We start from the raw sequence: 12,518 nt of genomic DNA on the forward strand, positions 1-12,518 counted from the left end.
GCACCAAGCACCGGGCGGACCAGTCGACCTGCAAAAGGGGCTTCATCTGGCCACCACGGCGCGGGGACGACGACGACGACGAGCACCATGACTACAACCACCCGGGTCATGGGCGCAAGTTTGGTGACGCCTATTGGGGCTGCGCGGCCACGGGACGCCGTGACCGCACCAGGTCACCGCCCCGCCGCAGCTACGCGCCGCCGCAAGGACATCACCACGCCCTGAGCGCCCAGGAACAGAGCACCTACAACCCGTCTCAACTGCGAGCCCTGTTCCAAGCCCAGGCGTCTGCGCTGACGGAGCATATCCAGGTAACAGCACCAACTAATGTGTTTGCTATGGAGGCCAGAAACAGGGGAACCGACAACGGCGACTACATCCGCAAGTTCTCCGCCATCGCCGACCGCCTCGGCTTCGACGACGACTCCTCCGGGGAAAAGGCCTGGTCCGCAACTGTCCCTCTGCCCCGAGTCTTCAGCACCCTGCGGGCGGCACTCCTTCCGGCGCCGCCATCGCCGACGGTGGCGGACGTCGAACGAGCACTTGACGCCATGGCCGTCGGCACCAAGCAGAGCAGCTTCACGATGGGCCGCGACGCCGGCTTCAAAGAAGGCCCGCTGCTCTCCGAGGCAGCGCTGCAGCTGACCCCCCAGCTGGGCCAGCGGCCCAATTCGCCTGGGCTGAGCGCCATCCGCATTGGTGGCCTGGTGGTGGGGGGGCTCCACGGGCCGCTCCCTCGCACTGGCCGGGTCACCTTCCTCACCGGCCCAGCTGGGCCAGCGGCCCAATTCGCCTGGGCTGAGTGCCATCCGCATTGGTGGCCTGGTGGCGGGGGGGGGGGCTCCACAGGCCGCTCCCTCGCACTGGCCGGGTCACCTTCCTCACCGGCCCAGGGGGCGACACATGCCGGCCCGGTGATGCTTGGGTCCGCTGCCGGGTCCATAGCCCACGCGGCCTGTCCGGCGGTGAGCCACGATAGGCCCACTGACTTGGGCCTCAATTCTCTCAACGCCCAGAAAAGCTCACCGCGCAGTTTGAGGGAGGGAGATCAAGACCTGAGAGAGATTGATTCTCTCTTCTGTAATCCACCTCCACCACTGCTCCAGGAGCCGGGGCTGCGTCGCCAACGCCAACGCCGCTCCTTCGATATGACGGCCGTCCGGAGAAGTGCACGACTCGCAAGGAAACCACCCATGCCGGTGACCGAGAAGGCGCAGAGGAATCTATGCAGGAAACTGGGTTTAACCAACGAAGAGCTGACTCCCATTGACGACGTCCTTCGCGACTTCCTGTCAATGTTTCAGGGCCCTCTCCCGGAGACCATTGTGGCAGCTCTGACGGCCATCTTTGGATTGGACGATGAAGGGGCGGACATGATAGAAGAGGCACTCCTGAATCATGCTGGCACGGCCGCGGCGGAGCCACAATTCGATTAATGGGAACCCCACGGCTTAGAGCGACGATAACGTCTTCCCGCGTCTACCGTCACTACATGTCTTCTATCCTTTTGTTTGTACCTGTACTGCAAAGCCCTGCTGGCTGCGACCTTCGGGCTCCTACCTTTCCACGCCCTGCTGGCTTCGACCTTCGGGCAATCATATGTATCATGAACCTGCGAACTTCCGTAAAACTAGGAGGGCCTGCTGCCCACGTCATCCGTACGCCAACACCCGCCAACGAACCTTTCTACATAAACGACGACGTTTTAACTTGCTCCGATCACCGCTGCGACTTACACCCCATGCGCACAGCCGCCACCCCATGACATACGACAACCTAGATATCTTATCGTGGAACGCCCGGGGACTAAACGCGCCAGCCCGCTGTCTAACCGTGCATGATTTAATGAGATCGACACCATGCCAAATTGCATGCCTGCAAGAAACTAAATTACAATCCATCGACTCGAGCCTGGCTTCCTTTCTGGGCGCCTACAAATTAGACAGCTTCACATATAAACCGGCGTTAGGTACGAAAGGAGGGATCCTCCTTCTTTGGAATGACACGGCAGTACAAATTCAAAACATAACAACTGGTAGATTCTCCATAACGGCAGAGGTCACAATCCGGCACTGCATGACCACCTTTACGTTAACTACGGTATACGGCCCGGCACGACGCCACGAAAAAGAAACTTTTCTAAGACACATGCGGTCTCTTAAACCATCTGACGACACCAAATGGATAATCCTAGGGGATTTCAATTTAATCTACCGTGCAAGAGATAAAAATAATACGAACATCAACCGGCGGCTCATGAACAGCTTCAGAAACACCATCAACTTCTGCGGCTTAAAGGAAATCAACCTGCAAAACAGGAAATTCACGTGGAGCAATGAACGAAGGTCACCAACACTAGTCCGCCTGGACCGAGTCTTCTGCAATCAAAACTGGGACCTCCGATTCGAAAACTGTCTGTTACACGTGTTATCATCATCCCACTCGGATCACTGTCCCGTGCTGCTAACTAATCACGCCACTATACGCCGACCTGCAACCTTCAAATTCGAAAATTTCTGGGTACGATTGCCACACTTCCAAGAGATAGTCTCCACGGCCTGGAACACACCGACCCAGCATACAGAACCTTTCCATAGGCTGGGCCATAAGCTTTATGTCACGTCGCAGGCGTTACAGCGCTGGAGTAGATCAATGCTTTCAGATACACGTATGAAGATACACATGGCTCAGGAGGTGATTCTACGTCTAGATGAGGCACAGGATACCCGCGCGCTGTCTTCGGCAGAAACACTGCTACGGGGCAAACTGAAGCAGAGGCTCATGGGGTGGGCCGTCATAGAGAGAGCCAGGAAAAAACAATGCTCCAGAGTCACTTATCTAAAAGAAGGAGATGCCAACACAAGATTTTTCCACCTTAAAGCAAATGGCAGAAGAAGGAAAAACTTCATTCAGAAATTACGTCACGACAACGGCTGGGCACTTACCCATAATGACAAACTACAGATCGTACAAGATCATTTCCAAAAGATCATGCAGGAACCGCCACGCAGGACGCTCGACCTAAACTGGCCAGCTCTTGCTCTCCCGACAGTCGATCTGTCAATGCTCGACAACCCTTTCACTGAAGAGGAGATCCGACAGGCCGTCTCGCAGATGCCAAAAAACAAAGCGCCCGGACCAGACGGCTTCACAGGCCTTTTCTTCACCACCTGCTGGGAGATTATCAAAAGTGACCTCATGGCGGTGATATCCTCCTTCTTTAACTCTCGCTGCACCGATCTCAACCTTCTGAATAAAGCCACAATTATTCTCATACCCAAAAAAGAAGGGGCGGAGTGCATCGCAGACTACAGGCCCATTAGTCTCATACACGCCATCGCGAAGATTATAACAAAGACCCTGGCCCTGCGCCTAGCTCCTCTCATGAACAAACTTGTCTCACCTTGCCAAAGTGCCTTCATAAAAGGACGAAGCATCCACGATAACTTCCTGTACGTCCAAAACCTAGCACGCCGCTTCCACCGACGTAATCAACCGACCTTGCTTATGAAACTCGATATATCCAAGGCTTTCGACTCGGTACGCTGGGACTACCTCCTCACCATGATGCAACACAGAGGCTTCCCACCAAAATGGAGGGACTGGATCGCGGCCATCCTCACCACGTCAACATCACGAATTTCTCTAAATGGATTCCCGCTGGACCACATACAACACGGGAGAGGACTCCGTCAGGGCGACCCCCTATCGCCGCTCCTTTTCATCCTAGCAATTGACCCACTACAGTACCTGCTATCGGCTGCCACGGAAAAGAGACTACTTCAAAAACTAAACAACCGTGCAACATTTATGAGAACATCCATGTATGCCGATGACGCCGTGATCTTTGTCAAACCTTCCACACGTGACATCACAAACTTAAAGACTCTCCTTCAAAATTTCGGGGAAGCGACGGGGCTCAGAACGAACATCCAAAAAACGAGTGTCACACCGATCAGCTGCTCCCACGCTATCTTTCAGGATCTGCTCAGTGACCTCCCGGTCGCGCGGAGGAACTTCCCGATAAAATACCTGGGCCTCCCTCTAACGGTAGAACGCCTACGCCGCATTGATTTCCAACCTCTGATCGACAAGGTGGCGAGCAAACTCTCAAAATGGAAGGGCAGAAATCTCATGCAAGCAGGCAGACTATGCCTCACCAAGTCTGTACTATCCTCACAACCCGTCTACACGCTGACGGCCCTCAGAACGCCCAAGGAAGTACTAGAGGACATTGACAAAATCAGAAAACGCTTCCTATGGGCGGGAGACAAAGAACTTACTGGAGGCAAATGCAAAATCAACTGGACGAGGACAACTCTACCGAAAAAACATGGCGGCGTCGGAATCCTTGACCTCCATAAATTCGCAAGAGCGCTACGCCTTAGATGGTTATGGCATGCATGGGCTTCCCCAGATAAGACGTGGGTTGGAACCGAAACACCCTGTGACGACAAAGATAGACTCCTTTTCGCGGCATGTACGACGATCACACTCGGCAATGGGGCCAACACACGCTTCTGGCAAGATGCGTGGGTCGCAGGGAGGCGACCAAAGGACATCGCTCCACATCTCTACGCGAAAACCAAAAGGAAAAAGAAAACAGTACGGGAGGCCTTCCACCATAACAGCTGGATTAGAGATTTACAACACAGAACAGGCTTCACAAACACTCTATTCAGCGAATTCGTAACCTTATGGCCTCTAATCCAACAATACCAGCTAAACTCGGACCAGGAGGACGAAATTACATGGAATTTCACCCAGAGCGGTCAGTACACCTCAGCTTCAGCATACAAGGCCCAACTACTAGGTAGCGTCAAAACGCCAAACCTGGCAACAGTGTGGCAAGCCTGGGCACCGGCAAAATGCAAGGTCTTTGCCTGGTTGATCCTCCAAAACAGGGTTTGGACTTCGGACAGATTAGCAAAGCGGGGCTGGGACCATACTCCTACTTGCACCCTATGCCGCTGCACGATGGAGACGGCGCATCACCTCCTAGCTGAATGCAGATACACAAAACAAATCTGGAAGCTCATAGCCCAATGGCTATCACAAGGAAACCTGCAACCGGAGCAATGGAAACACAGTACAAGGGCCATTGATTGGTGGATCGGCATCACATCAACACCAGGGACCCCACGTAAAGCGTGCAGAAGCCTAACCCTACTGATTATGTGGGAGTTATGGAACGAACGAAACTCCCGCATCTTCCGCCACAAGGGTTCACCGACAACACAACTAATGGCAAAAATCAAATCCTCAGCTAATATGTGGATAGCAGCGGGAGCTAGAGACCTAGCGGCCCTGCTACCGTAATCACACCGCTCCGATGCCCCTGCGCCGTTTTTGTTCCCCTTTCCTTTTCCTTCTCTTTTTCTTTTATTTTCTTGACCGCTCCGCCGGTTGTATCTCCTCTATATCAATGAAATAGGCACACTCTCGTGCCCTTTCCGTTCAAAAAAAAAAACTGAGTAGGACTATAAGGCGTGAACCTAGAGAATAGGAGAGTCGCAGTACAACTGTACAAGAGGTATTCCTGCAATCAGTTCCAGGCAGCAGCACTGCAGCAGGCCAGCAAGCCCTTCTTCAGATGAACAGACAGTGGCAGCCGCTCCATCGTTTTGCTGTTCAGCAGCTTTGCTTCCTCAATACAGTAGGCATTTTGCTGCAGCCTCGCAGAGGGGGGCACTGCTTTGCACTGGAGTTAAATGGGTAACTCTTCAATTGGATTAGACAGGACGTTGCTGTCTATTGCAAGCGTGCACGTGCCACGACGCGACAACAGCAAAACGACCGAACCCGAATCTGCTTGTCTCCCTACTCCTACACACTGACACAGTCACCAACTAGTATTTGTTTCAGAGAAGAGGGGATTTAGAGACAAAGCACAGAGAACGGATATATAACAGAGGGATAATAATGAAAGTCCTAGGTGAAGACAACTCCATTCTTTTTTTCCCCACTAGCATTTTTTATCACCTACGTACTGATTTGGAGTTGCCGTTAGTGTTCGTCACTGATGATGAAGGAAAGCCGGCCAGAGCTAGCAAAGCAAAGAGGAACGTTGATTCAATTCGTAACCATGCATATCACCAACTTAACACCAGGCAGGCAAAACACTAGCTAAGCATCAGTCTCATTAAACTCACTAGCAAATCACACGATCGAAGAGACTGCGTGCATGCCGCAGCGCTAGCTTATATATAACCAAATAAAAGGAACATCAGGGGCCCCCGCACTTGCATCTCCAGCTCAGCGGCTTGTAGTTGGAGCGGTCGTCGTACGACGCCGCCGCCTTCTTCTTCTGCATCAGCGCCGACGAAGACGATGCTCCTCCTCTACCACCATGGGCATGATGATGGGGGATCTTCTTGTTGTCCTGCTGCGGCGTGATGGGCACCTGGACGGCCACGCAGCGGCGGCCCCCGCACCACCAGCACATCCCCGCGCAGATCGGCGGCCTCGACCCGACCATGGTCCTCATCATGCTATTGCTCCCCACGCCACCACCCATGCCCTGCTTGCCACAAGACAATCCCATCAATCGATCGATCACAGCAGCATCCATTATCTATGCAATACACCTGGTCTGAAGAAATTCTAATGTGCAAGCAGAATCTCTTGCAGCTTATTAATATATGGAGCATGAAATGGTACCTGCAGGGTGACGGCAGCAGCTTGGACGCCATGGCCTGTGGCATGCGCGGCTCTGATGATCAGGAGAAGCGCCAGCGAGCGGAGGAAGATACGGTGGCCCATTCGGTGGAAGATCGTCGGATCAAGAAAAGCCGGCAAGCAAGAAAATGGCTAGCCGGCCGGCTGGCTGGCGAGGAGGAGAGGAGAAGATGAACAAGCAAGGGACGATGAATGCTGGCCAGCTCACAGAGAGAGAGAGAGAGGGAGGGAGAGAGAGAGAAGGGGGGGGGGGGGGGGGGGGGGGGGGTGAGTGCTGCAACTGCAGGGCAATATATGCGCGAGCCGCCGGGCAAAAGCTATCCGCGTCTGCTGACTGACATGATCCGCATATAAAGTGAAGCGATTGAGTGAATGGATCCTCTCGTGAAAGAAGATGAGGGCCTGTTTGGCACCCGTCGCGTTGAATGGTTGGATATAATTAAAGTATTAAATATAGACTAATTACAAAATTAATTGTAAAATTAATTACAAAACTAATTGTAAGGAGTCTAATTTGCGAGACGAATCTACTAAGCCTAATTAGTCTATAATTTGACAATGTGGTGCTACAGTAACTATTTACTAATGATGGATTAATTAGCCTTACTAGATTCATCTCCCGAATTAGACTCCATCTGTGCAATTAGTTTTATAATAAGCTCATGTTTACTCCTTCTATTTGGCATCCGAATATTTGATGTGACCCTGCTAAAGTTTAGCACCTCGTATCCAAACACCCCATGAAACGGACAGCTGCAGGTTAACTCGTTGCTCAGGGTTTCTCCAGCGCATGGATGCACCCCTGGTCCTAAGGTGGGACCCACCATGAATTTGACCGGGTCGCAATGCAAAGAACCAACAGATGCGTCCATACGTGGGATCCGTCTGACTAAAAAATTCCCCAGCTCGTTGCTTTCCACGGGTTCTCGTCCACTCCATCCCTATCCCGCACACCGCCTCCGTCCTCATCCGCTCGAGGATCTCGATCCGCGCCGCTGGCCGTGGCCGTCCGAGCCGCCGCCGCCCGCGCCAAGCATCCGACTCCAGCTTACACCTCTACTCCATCGTCTGAGGCCACGGCAACCCCGAACGCGGCAGGCGAATCTTCCGGCTGGGCTTAGGAGGGCAACGGCGGTGCTCGAGTTCTAGCCCAGTGAGGGGCCACGCCACCCCAGGTGCTCTGCCACTTCGAGGCTTGGTCGCCCACACGAAGAACACTTGACCCCTTTTGATTATGTTGCCTGCCTGCTGAAACTTTGCCCCATGGCTTTTCAGTTGTCCTTTTGACCTTGTTCTTCCTCCTATGGGCTTGGTTGAATTGAATTCTTCTGCTACACTCCTCCAATAATACTCCCCAGTCTTGTCATTTCCATTAACTGGATCAACAAAATGCTTTAGCCATGCACTTGCTAGCCGCAGGTTCTCCTCCTCTGTGTAATTGATTATCACACCCCTCCTTCCTTTATCTGGGCTGCTGCCATTTGAATCTTTGACTTCTTTTGCTTGCTCTACTTCCCTTCTATGCGATTGTGGTGTTGCTGAATCGGATCCATGTGAAGATGCACCAGTTGGAGACCCAAATATTCCACCAGAGTGCACAAATTGTGGTTGTTGTTGAAAACCTAGATAATTTGGTGGATATTGGGCATACTGTTGGAAGTTGCTTGGAGCGCCAAAGGGATTGAAATTCTGCAATCCATGAGTAGGTGGGCTACTTTGGGGATACTGTGCATGGTTGAAAGATGTGGGAGGAAACTAAGACTGGTTGAAAGAGTTGGGAATATGGTTTGGTGTGAATTTTGGGATGTGCTAGAAACTTGTACTTTGTGGCCTCCAAGCAATCTTGAGAAACTTCTATTTGGTGGATCCATCTGAGCCAATCAATGTGGTTTGTGTGCTAGTATTGTGTTGTTTTGAGCTTGAACCTATCCTCTTCCTATTCAGTTGTTGGTGTTGCTTTGAGCATGAACCTTTCATGTCCTTTTATGCAAGCTGTAAGGCAACAGCTAGAAGAAGGTTGCAGGAAGAGGAACACAGATAAATGAAGAGAAAAAGGCTACAGGAAAGAGGAACACAAATAGATGAAAGGTTATAGGAAGAGCAATGGGTAGAAGAAATAGGGAGGCAATGGTCAAGTGTAGCCGTGCTGACCACAAGTCAATGGTCAAAACGTGAATCTGGTGGTGCGGTTGGTAGTTGGAGGTTCTATACTTGTTGTCATGCTTGTGTGAGACTTTTGAATTGTTTATTTGCTGGTATCTGGTTCCATACATTGATCCTATGCATGGAACTGGCCACACAATGTCTAGGACCTGGGTCCATAGCCACACAACACAATTGGGGGTGTTTGGATCTTTAGTTCCGACTAAAATTTATATCACATCGAATATTTGGAGGCTAATTAGGATGACTAAATATGAGCTAATTATAAAACTAATTATACATATGGAGGCTAATTCTCAAGATGAATCTATTAAGACTAATTAATACATCATTAGCACGTGTTTACTGTAGCACAACATTATCAAATCATGGACTAATTAGGCTTAATAGATTCATCTCACAAATTAGCCTCTATCTGTGTAATTAGTCTATATTTAATACTTCTAGTTAGTATCTAAACATTCGATGTGACAGAAATTTTAGGAGATCCTGAAGAAACAAACGGGGCCTATGTCTAGGACCTGAATTTATAGGAGCATTAATTGTATAGGATCAGATTTTTCTACACATTGGAGAGGCCCTCGTATTTTACCCTTTGCCACTTCACTGCAGGTCTGCAGCCTGCTCAGTCCTACTGTACTAGCTGCCCATCGGTCTCACAAGCCACACATTTTGTCTTGCACCAGTGAAGTGCCTGGCTCAACACTCTCCATGTTTCGACCGCGTTTGGATGAGCGCACATTTTCAGAATCCAAAATCTAATATGTCTCCAAGCGGGATAGATTCTGGCTCAGATTTCATAAGCTAAATTTTGGATTTTGCCTAATTCTGCACGTGCATTTTACCATTTACCCATCGGTAATTACCCAATCTACCACTCTCCACTCAGAGTGGGCAGCAAGGGCATAAAAGGAATCTAACCAACAGTTAGAAACCGATTAACCCGGATAGAAAACTGTTCCATTTGTCACGTCACTTAGATTAGAAATAATGTTGGGTTTTACAGACATCGACCAACACTTGGATGTTTGATTGTTTGTTCAAATAACGTAACGTTGCAGGCCAGGTTAGTACATATGGATGGCTGGGTGTGGATGACGATACATATAGAGTGTACATAGTTAGACGAAGAAATTAGAAGGGCCTTGCGCCGTCGTAGTTGCCCGGCGGCCAGTAGCTGCACATGATCATGGTGTCGCCGTTGTTGCACTTGACGCGGCCGCAGCCGACGGTGGTGGTGCCCTTCCAGACGACGGCGGTGTAGTGGCCGCACATCTTGCCGGCGTCGCAGGAGTTGGATCCGTAGTGGTAGCTCCTCTTCTCGTCGCTCCACTGGTCGACGGTGGTCTTCCAGGTGATGCCGCCCGTGCCGAGCATGAGGTTCTCGCCGTAGGGCGACGTCGAGTGCACCATCTTGCACGGGCCCTTGAGCGTCTTCTCCGCGTACTGCTGCGAGAACTTGGCCAGCGTCGCGTTCCACGACAGCGGCGGCACGTGCTCCTTGGCCCGGAACGCGTTGTGCTCCTTGAGGATGTCGTCGATCGCCTTCTGGCTCAGGCCGTACTCCGGCTCGCCGGCGGGATCCAGGCCGTATCCAGCACCAGCAGGCGTCGTCGTAGACGACGGTGTGCTGCTGCTGCCACCTGATGAAGCCGGCGTCGTAGACGACGACGACGACGGTGTGCCGCTGCCGTACCCTTTGTTTTTGGTTGAACTTGAAGCGCCGACACCGGAAGCCTTGTCGCCTCCGGTCGACGGGGTAGATGATGATGACGACGACTTCGATGGCGTCATCGCCGGTGTTGTAGACGACGGCGTGCCGCTGCTGGAAGCCTTGCCGCCGGTCGACGGGGTAGATGACGACGACGACTTGGACGGCGTCGCCGGTGTCGGCGACTCGTCCTCGGGGCCGTACGAGTAGGACCAAGCAACAACCGCTGGAGGTGTCGACGACGATTTCGACGGCGCCGCCGGTGTCGGCGACTCGTCGGGGCCGTGCGAGTACGACCAAGCCTTCTCTGGAGCTTTATAGTTATTATTAACCGGCCTGGCCTCCGGGGTCAGTCGCGGCAGCTGCGCCAAGACCTCCGGCTCCTCATGGTGGCCGCCGGCCTCTTCCCCATAGCCGCCGCCGCCGCCGCCGCCGCCGAAGGACTTGCTCGCCGCGGCGAGCTGGCCGGCGGAGAAGAGGAGCAGGCAGAGCACGGCGGCGTTGGAGATCATCGTGGCCTGCATATGGTCAAGCACTCGTCGGTCGGCCCACGCATGTGTTCTTGTAGCGACCGGTCGCTGCTATTCCCGGGGGAGCCAGACCATGCATGCATGCAAATGGACACGCACTGCATGCTATTTTCTTCTCGTTTGACGCGACGGCGAGCCGTCAACCGCGCCCCGCCGCGCAGGAACAAACAATCCTTGCCAGGCGTCACAAGGAATGGGCCGGGCGACTAAGCCCATACATTCTCAGCCCACGTAAGAAACATACTCCCTCCGTTCCGTTCCAAATCATAGGTTGTTTTAGCATTTTTAGATTCATAACTTTTGCTATGTATCTAGTATCTAGACATAATATATATCTAGATTCATAACATCTTAAGTTTTGAATGGTTACTCTTTTAAATGTAAGCCGGTTAGCATTGTATTGGAAGAAATATCCAACTTTATCAAAACTACATCATCTGCTTCAAAGCTGGAAGAAATTTATAGTTGGGATGGTTTTTGCACGCGCTCGGCATGCATGGAGCTTCTGAGTGCTGCCCTTACTAGCTTTCCTTTGGAAAGATGACGTAAGATGCATGAAATATAGGGGGTAGAGGAAAAGAAAAGAAAATGGGAGACGAGAAGCTTACCTACCACCGGGCACCTAAACAAATCACCTTATAAATTAAATTTGTCTTCTCAACTAGCTTGTCACATTCTTACACCGAAAAAGACTTCACACCGAAAAAGACTGCAGCAACCAGCGACCGGGACTAATAATAAGACTTTATAAGCAGCAACCATGATCAATAATGTCCTCCACTAACAGAATTGACGTCATTAATCATATGCAAGAGGTTGTCCACATTCTTCCTGAGAGATCCACGCACTCGACTCAAAGAAGTTTCAGTTTTGATGGGCCATTGGGCTGACCAGGTTTTGATGGGCCAACTGCCGCCCCACACCACGGAGGTGTGGTCCGTGTGGAGGCCCAGTTCAATTGTTTTTACCTTGCTTTCCACTTAAAATATTCTTTTTCCAACGATTTTAGACTTTCCGACACCATTTTAGGGGCGATGGAGTTGTTGGTACGGTGCAAGGCACCCACATGGTTCCGTTTAACTTTAAATCCTGGTACCCATATTTAGTTGGGAAGATTCGACCTGAGCATTTTGCGAGCCACGTCGGGCTAAGACCGAGTGCCGAAAAAAGCTCCGCTCATGGCGAGTGAAACATTGTGCTCATGAAATTACTGGCGGTTGGTTAGGTCGACCGCCAGCCCAGTGCTCACTGTGATGGCGGTTGGTTACCTCGTCCGCTAGCATAGTGAACCACTATGCTGGCGGTTGGTTAGGTAGCCTGCTAGCATAGTGGTGTCTGTGTTGGCGGGTGCATCCATTTGTGCTGGCTCCAAGTTAGTGGTGGGCGCTCCACCCGCTAGCGTAGTGGTGTTTTACCCGCCACTACAAATCGATTTT

General features: G+C 51.6%; 2 protein-coding genes across 2 annotated transcripts; both read right to left on the minus strand.

The window, feature by feature from the left end:
* Positions 1 to 6,047: 6,047 nt before the first annotated feature.
* Positions 6,048 to 6,915, minus strand: LOC117850094 (EPIDERMAL PATTERNING FACTOR-like protein 2). The gene is made up of 2 exons (XM_034731886.2): positions 6,661 to 6,915; positions 6,048 to 6,520 (listed from the first exon to the last, which is right to left on the minus strand). Exons 1-2 carry the CDS (start codon positions 6,760 to 6,762, stop codon positions 6,227 to 6,229), a joined length of 396 nt encoding a protein of 131 aa, XP_034587777.1. The 5' UTR covers positions 6,763 to 6,915; the 3' UTR covers positions 6,048 to 6,226.
* A 3,060-nt stretch (positions 6,916 to 9,975) lies between these two features.
* On the minus strand, positions 9,976 to 11,064 carry LOC117849415 (pathogenesis-related protein PRB1-3). The gene is made up of 2 exons (XM_034730956.2): positions 10,946 to 11,064; positions 9,976 to 10,684 (listed from the first exon to the last, which is right to left on the minus strand). Exons 1-2 carry the CDS (start codon positions 11,062 to 11,064, stop codon positions 9,976 to 9,978), a joined length of 828 nt encoding a protein of 275 aa, XP_034586847.1.
* Between the last annotated feature and the right edge of the window lie 1,454 nt (positions 11,065 to 12,518).

Source organism: Setaria viridis, chromosome 3 (assembly GCF_005286985.2).
Source record: "Setaria viridis chromosome 3, Setaria_viridis_v4.0, whole genome shotgun sequence".
NCBI classification, from domain to species: Eukaryota; Viridiplantae; Streptophyta; class Magnoliopsida; order Poales; family Poaceae; genus Setaria; species Setaria viridis.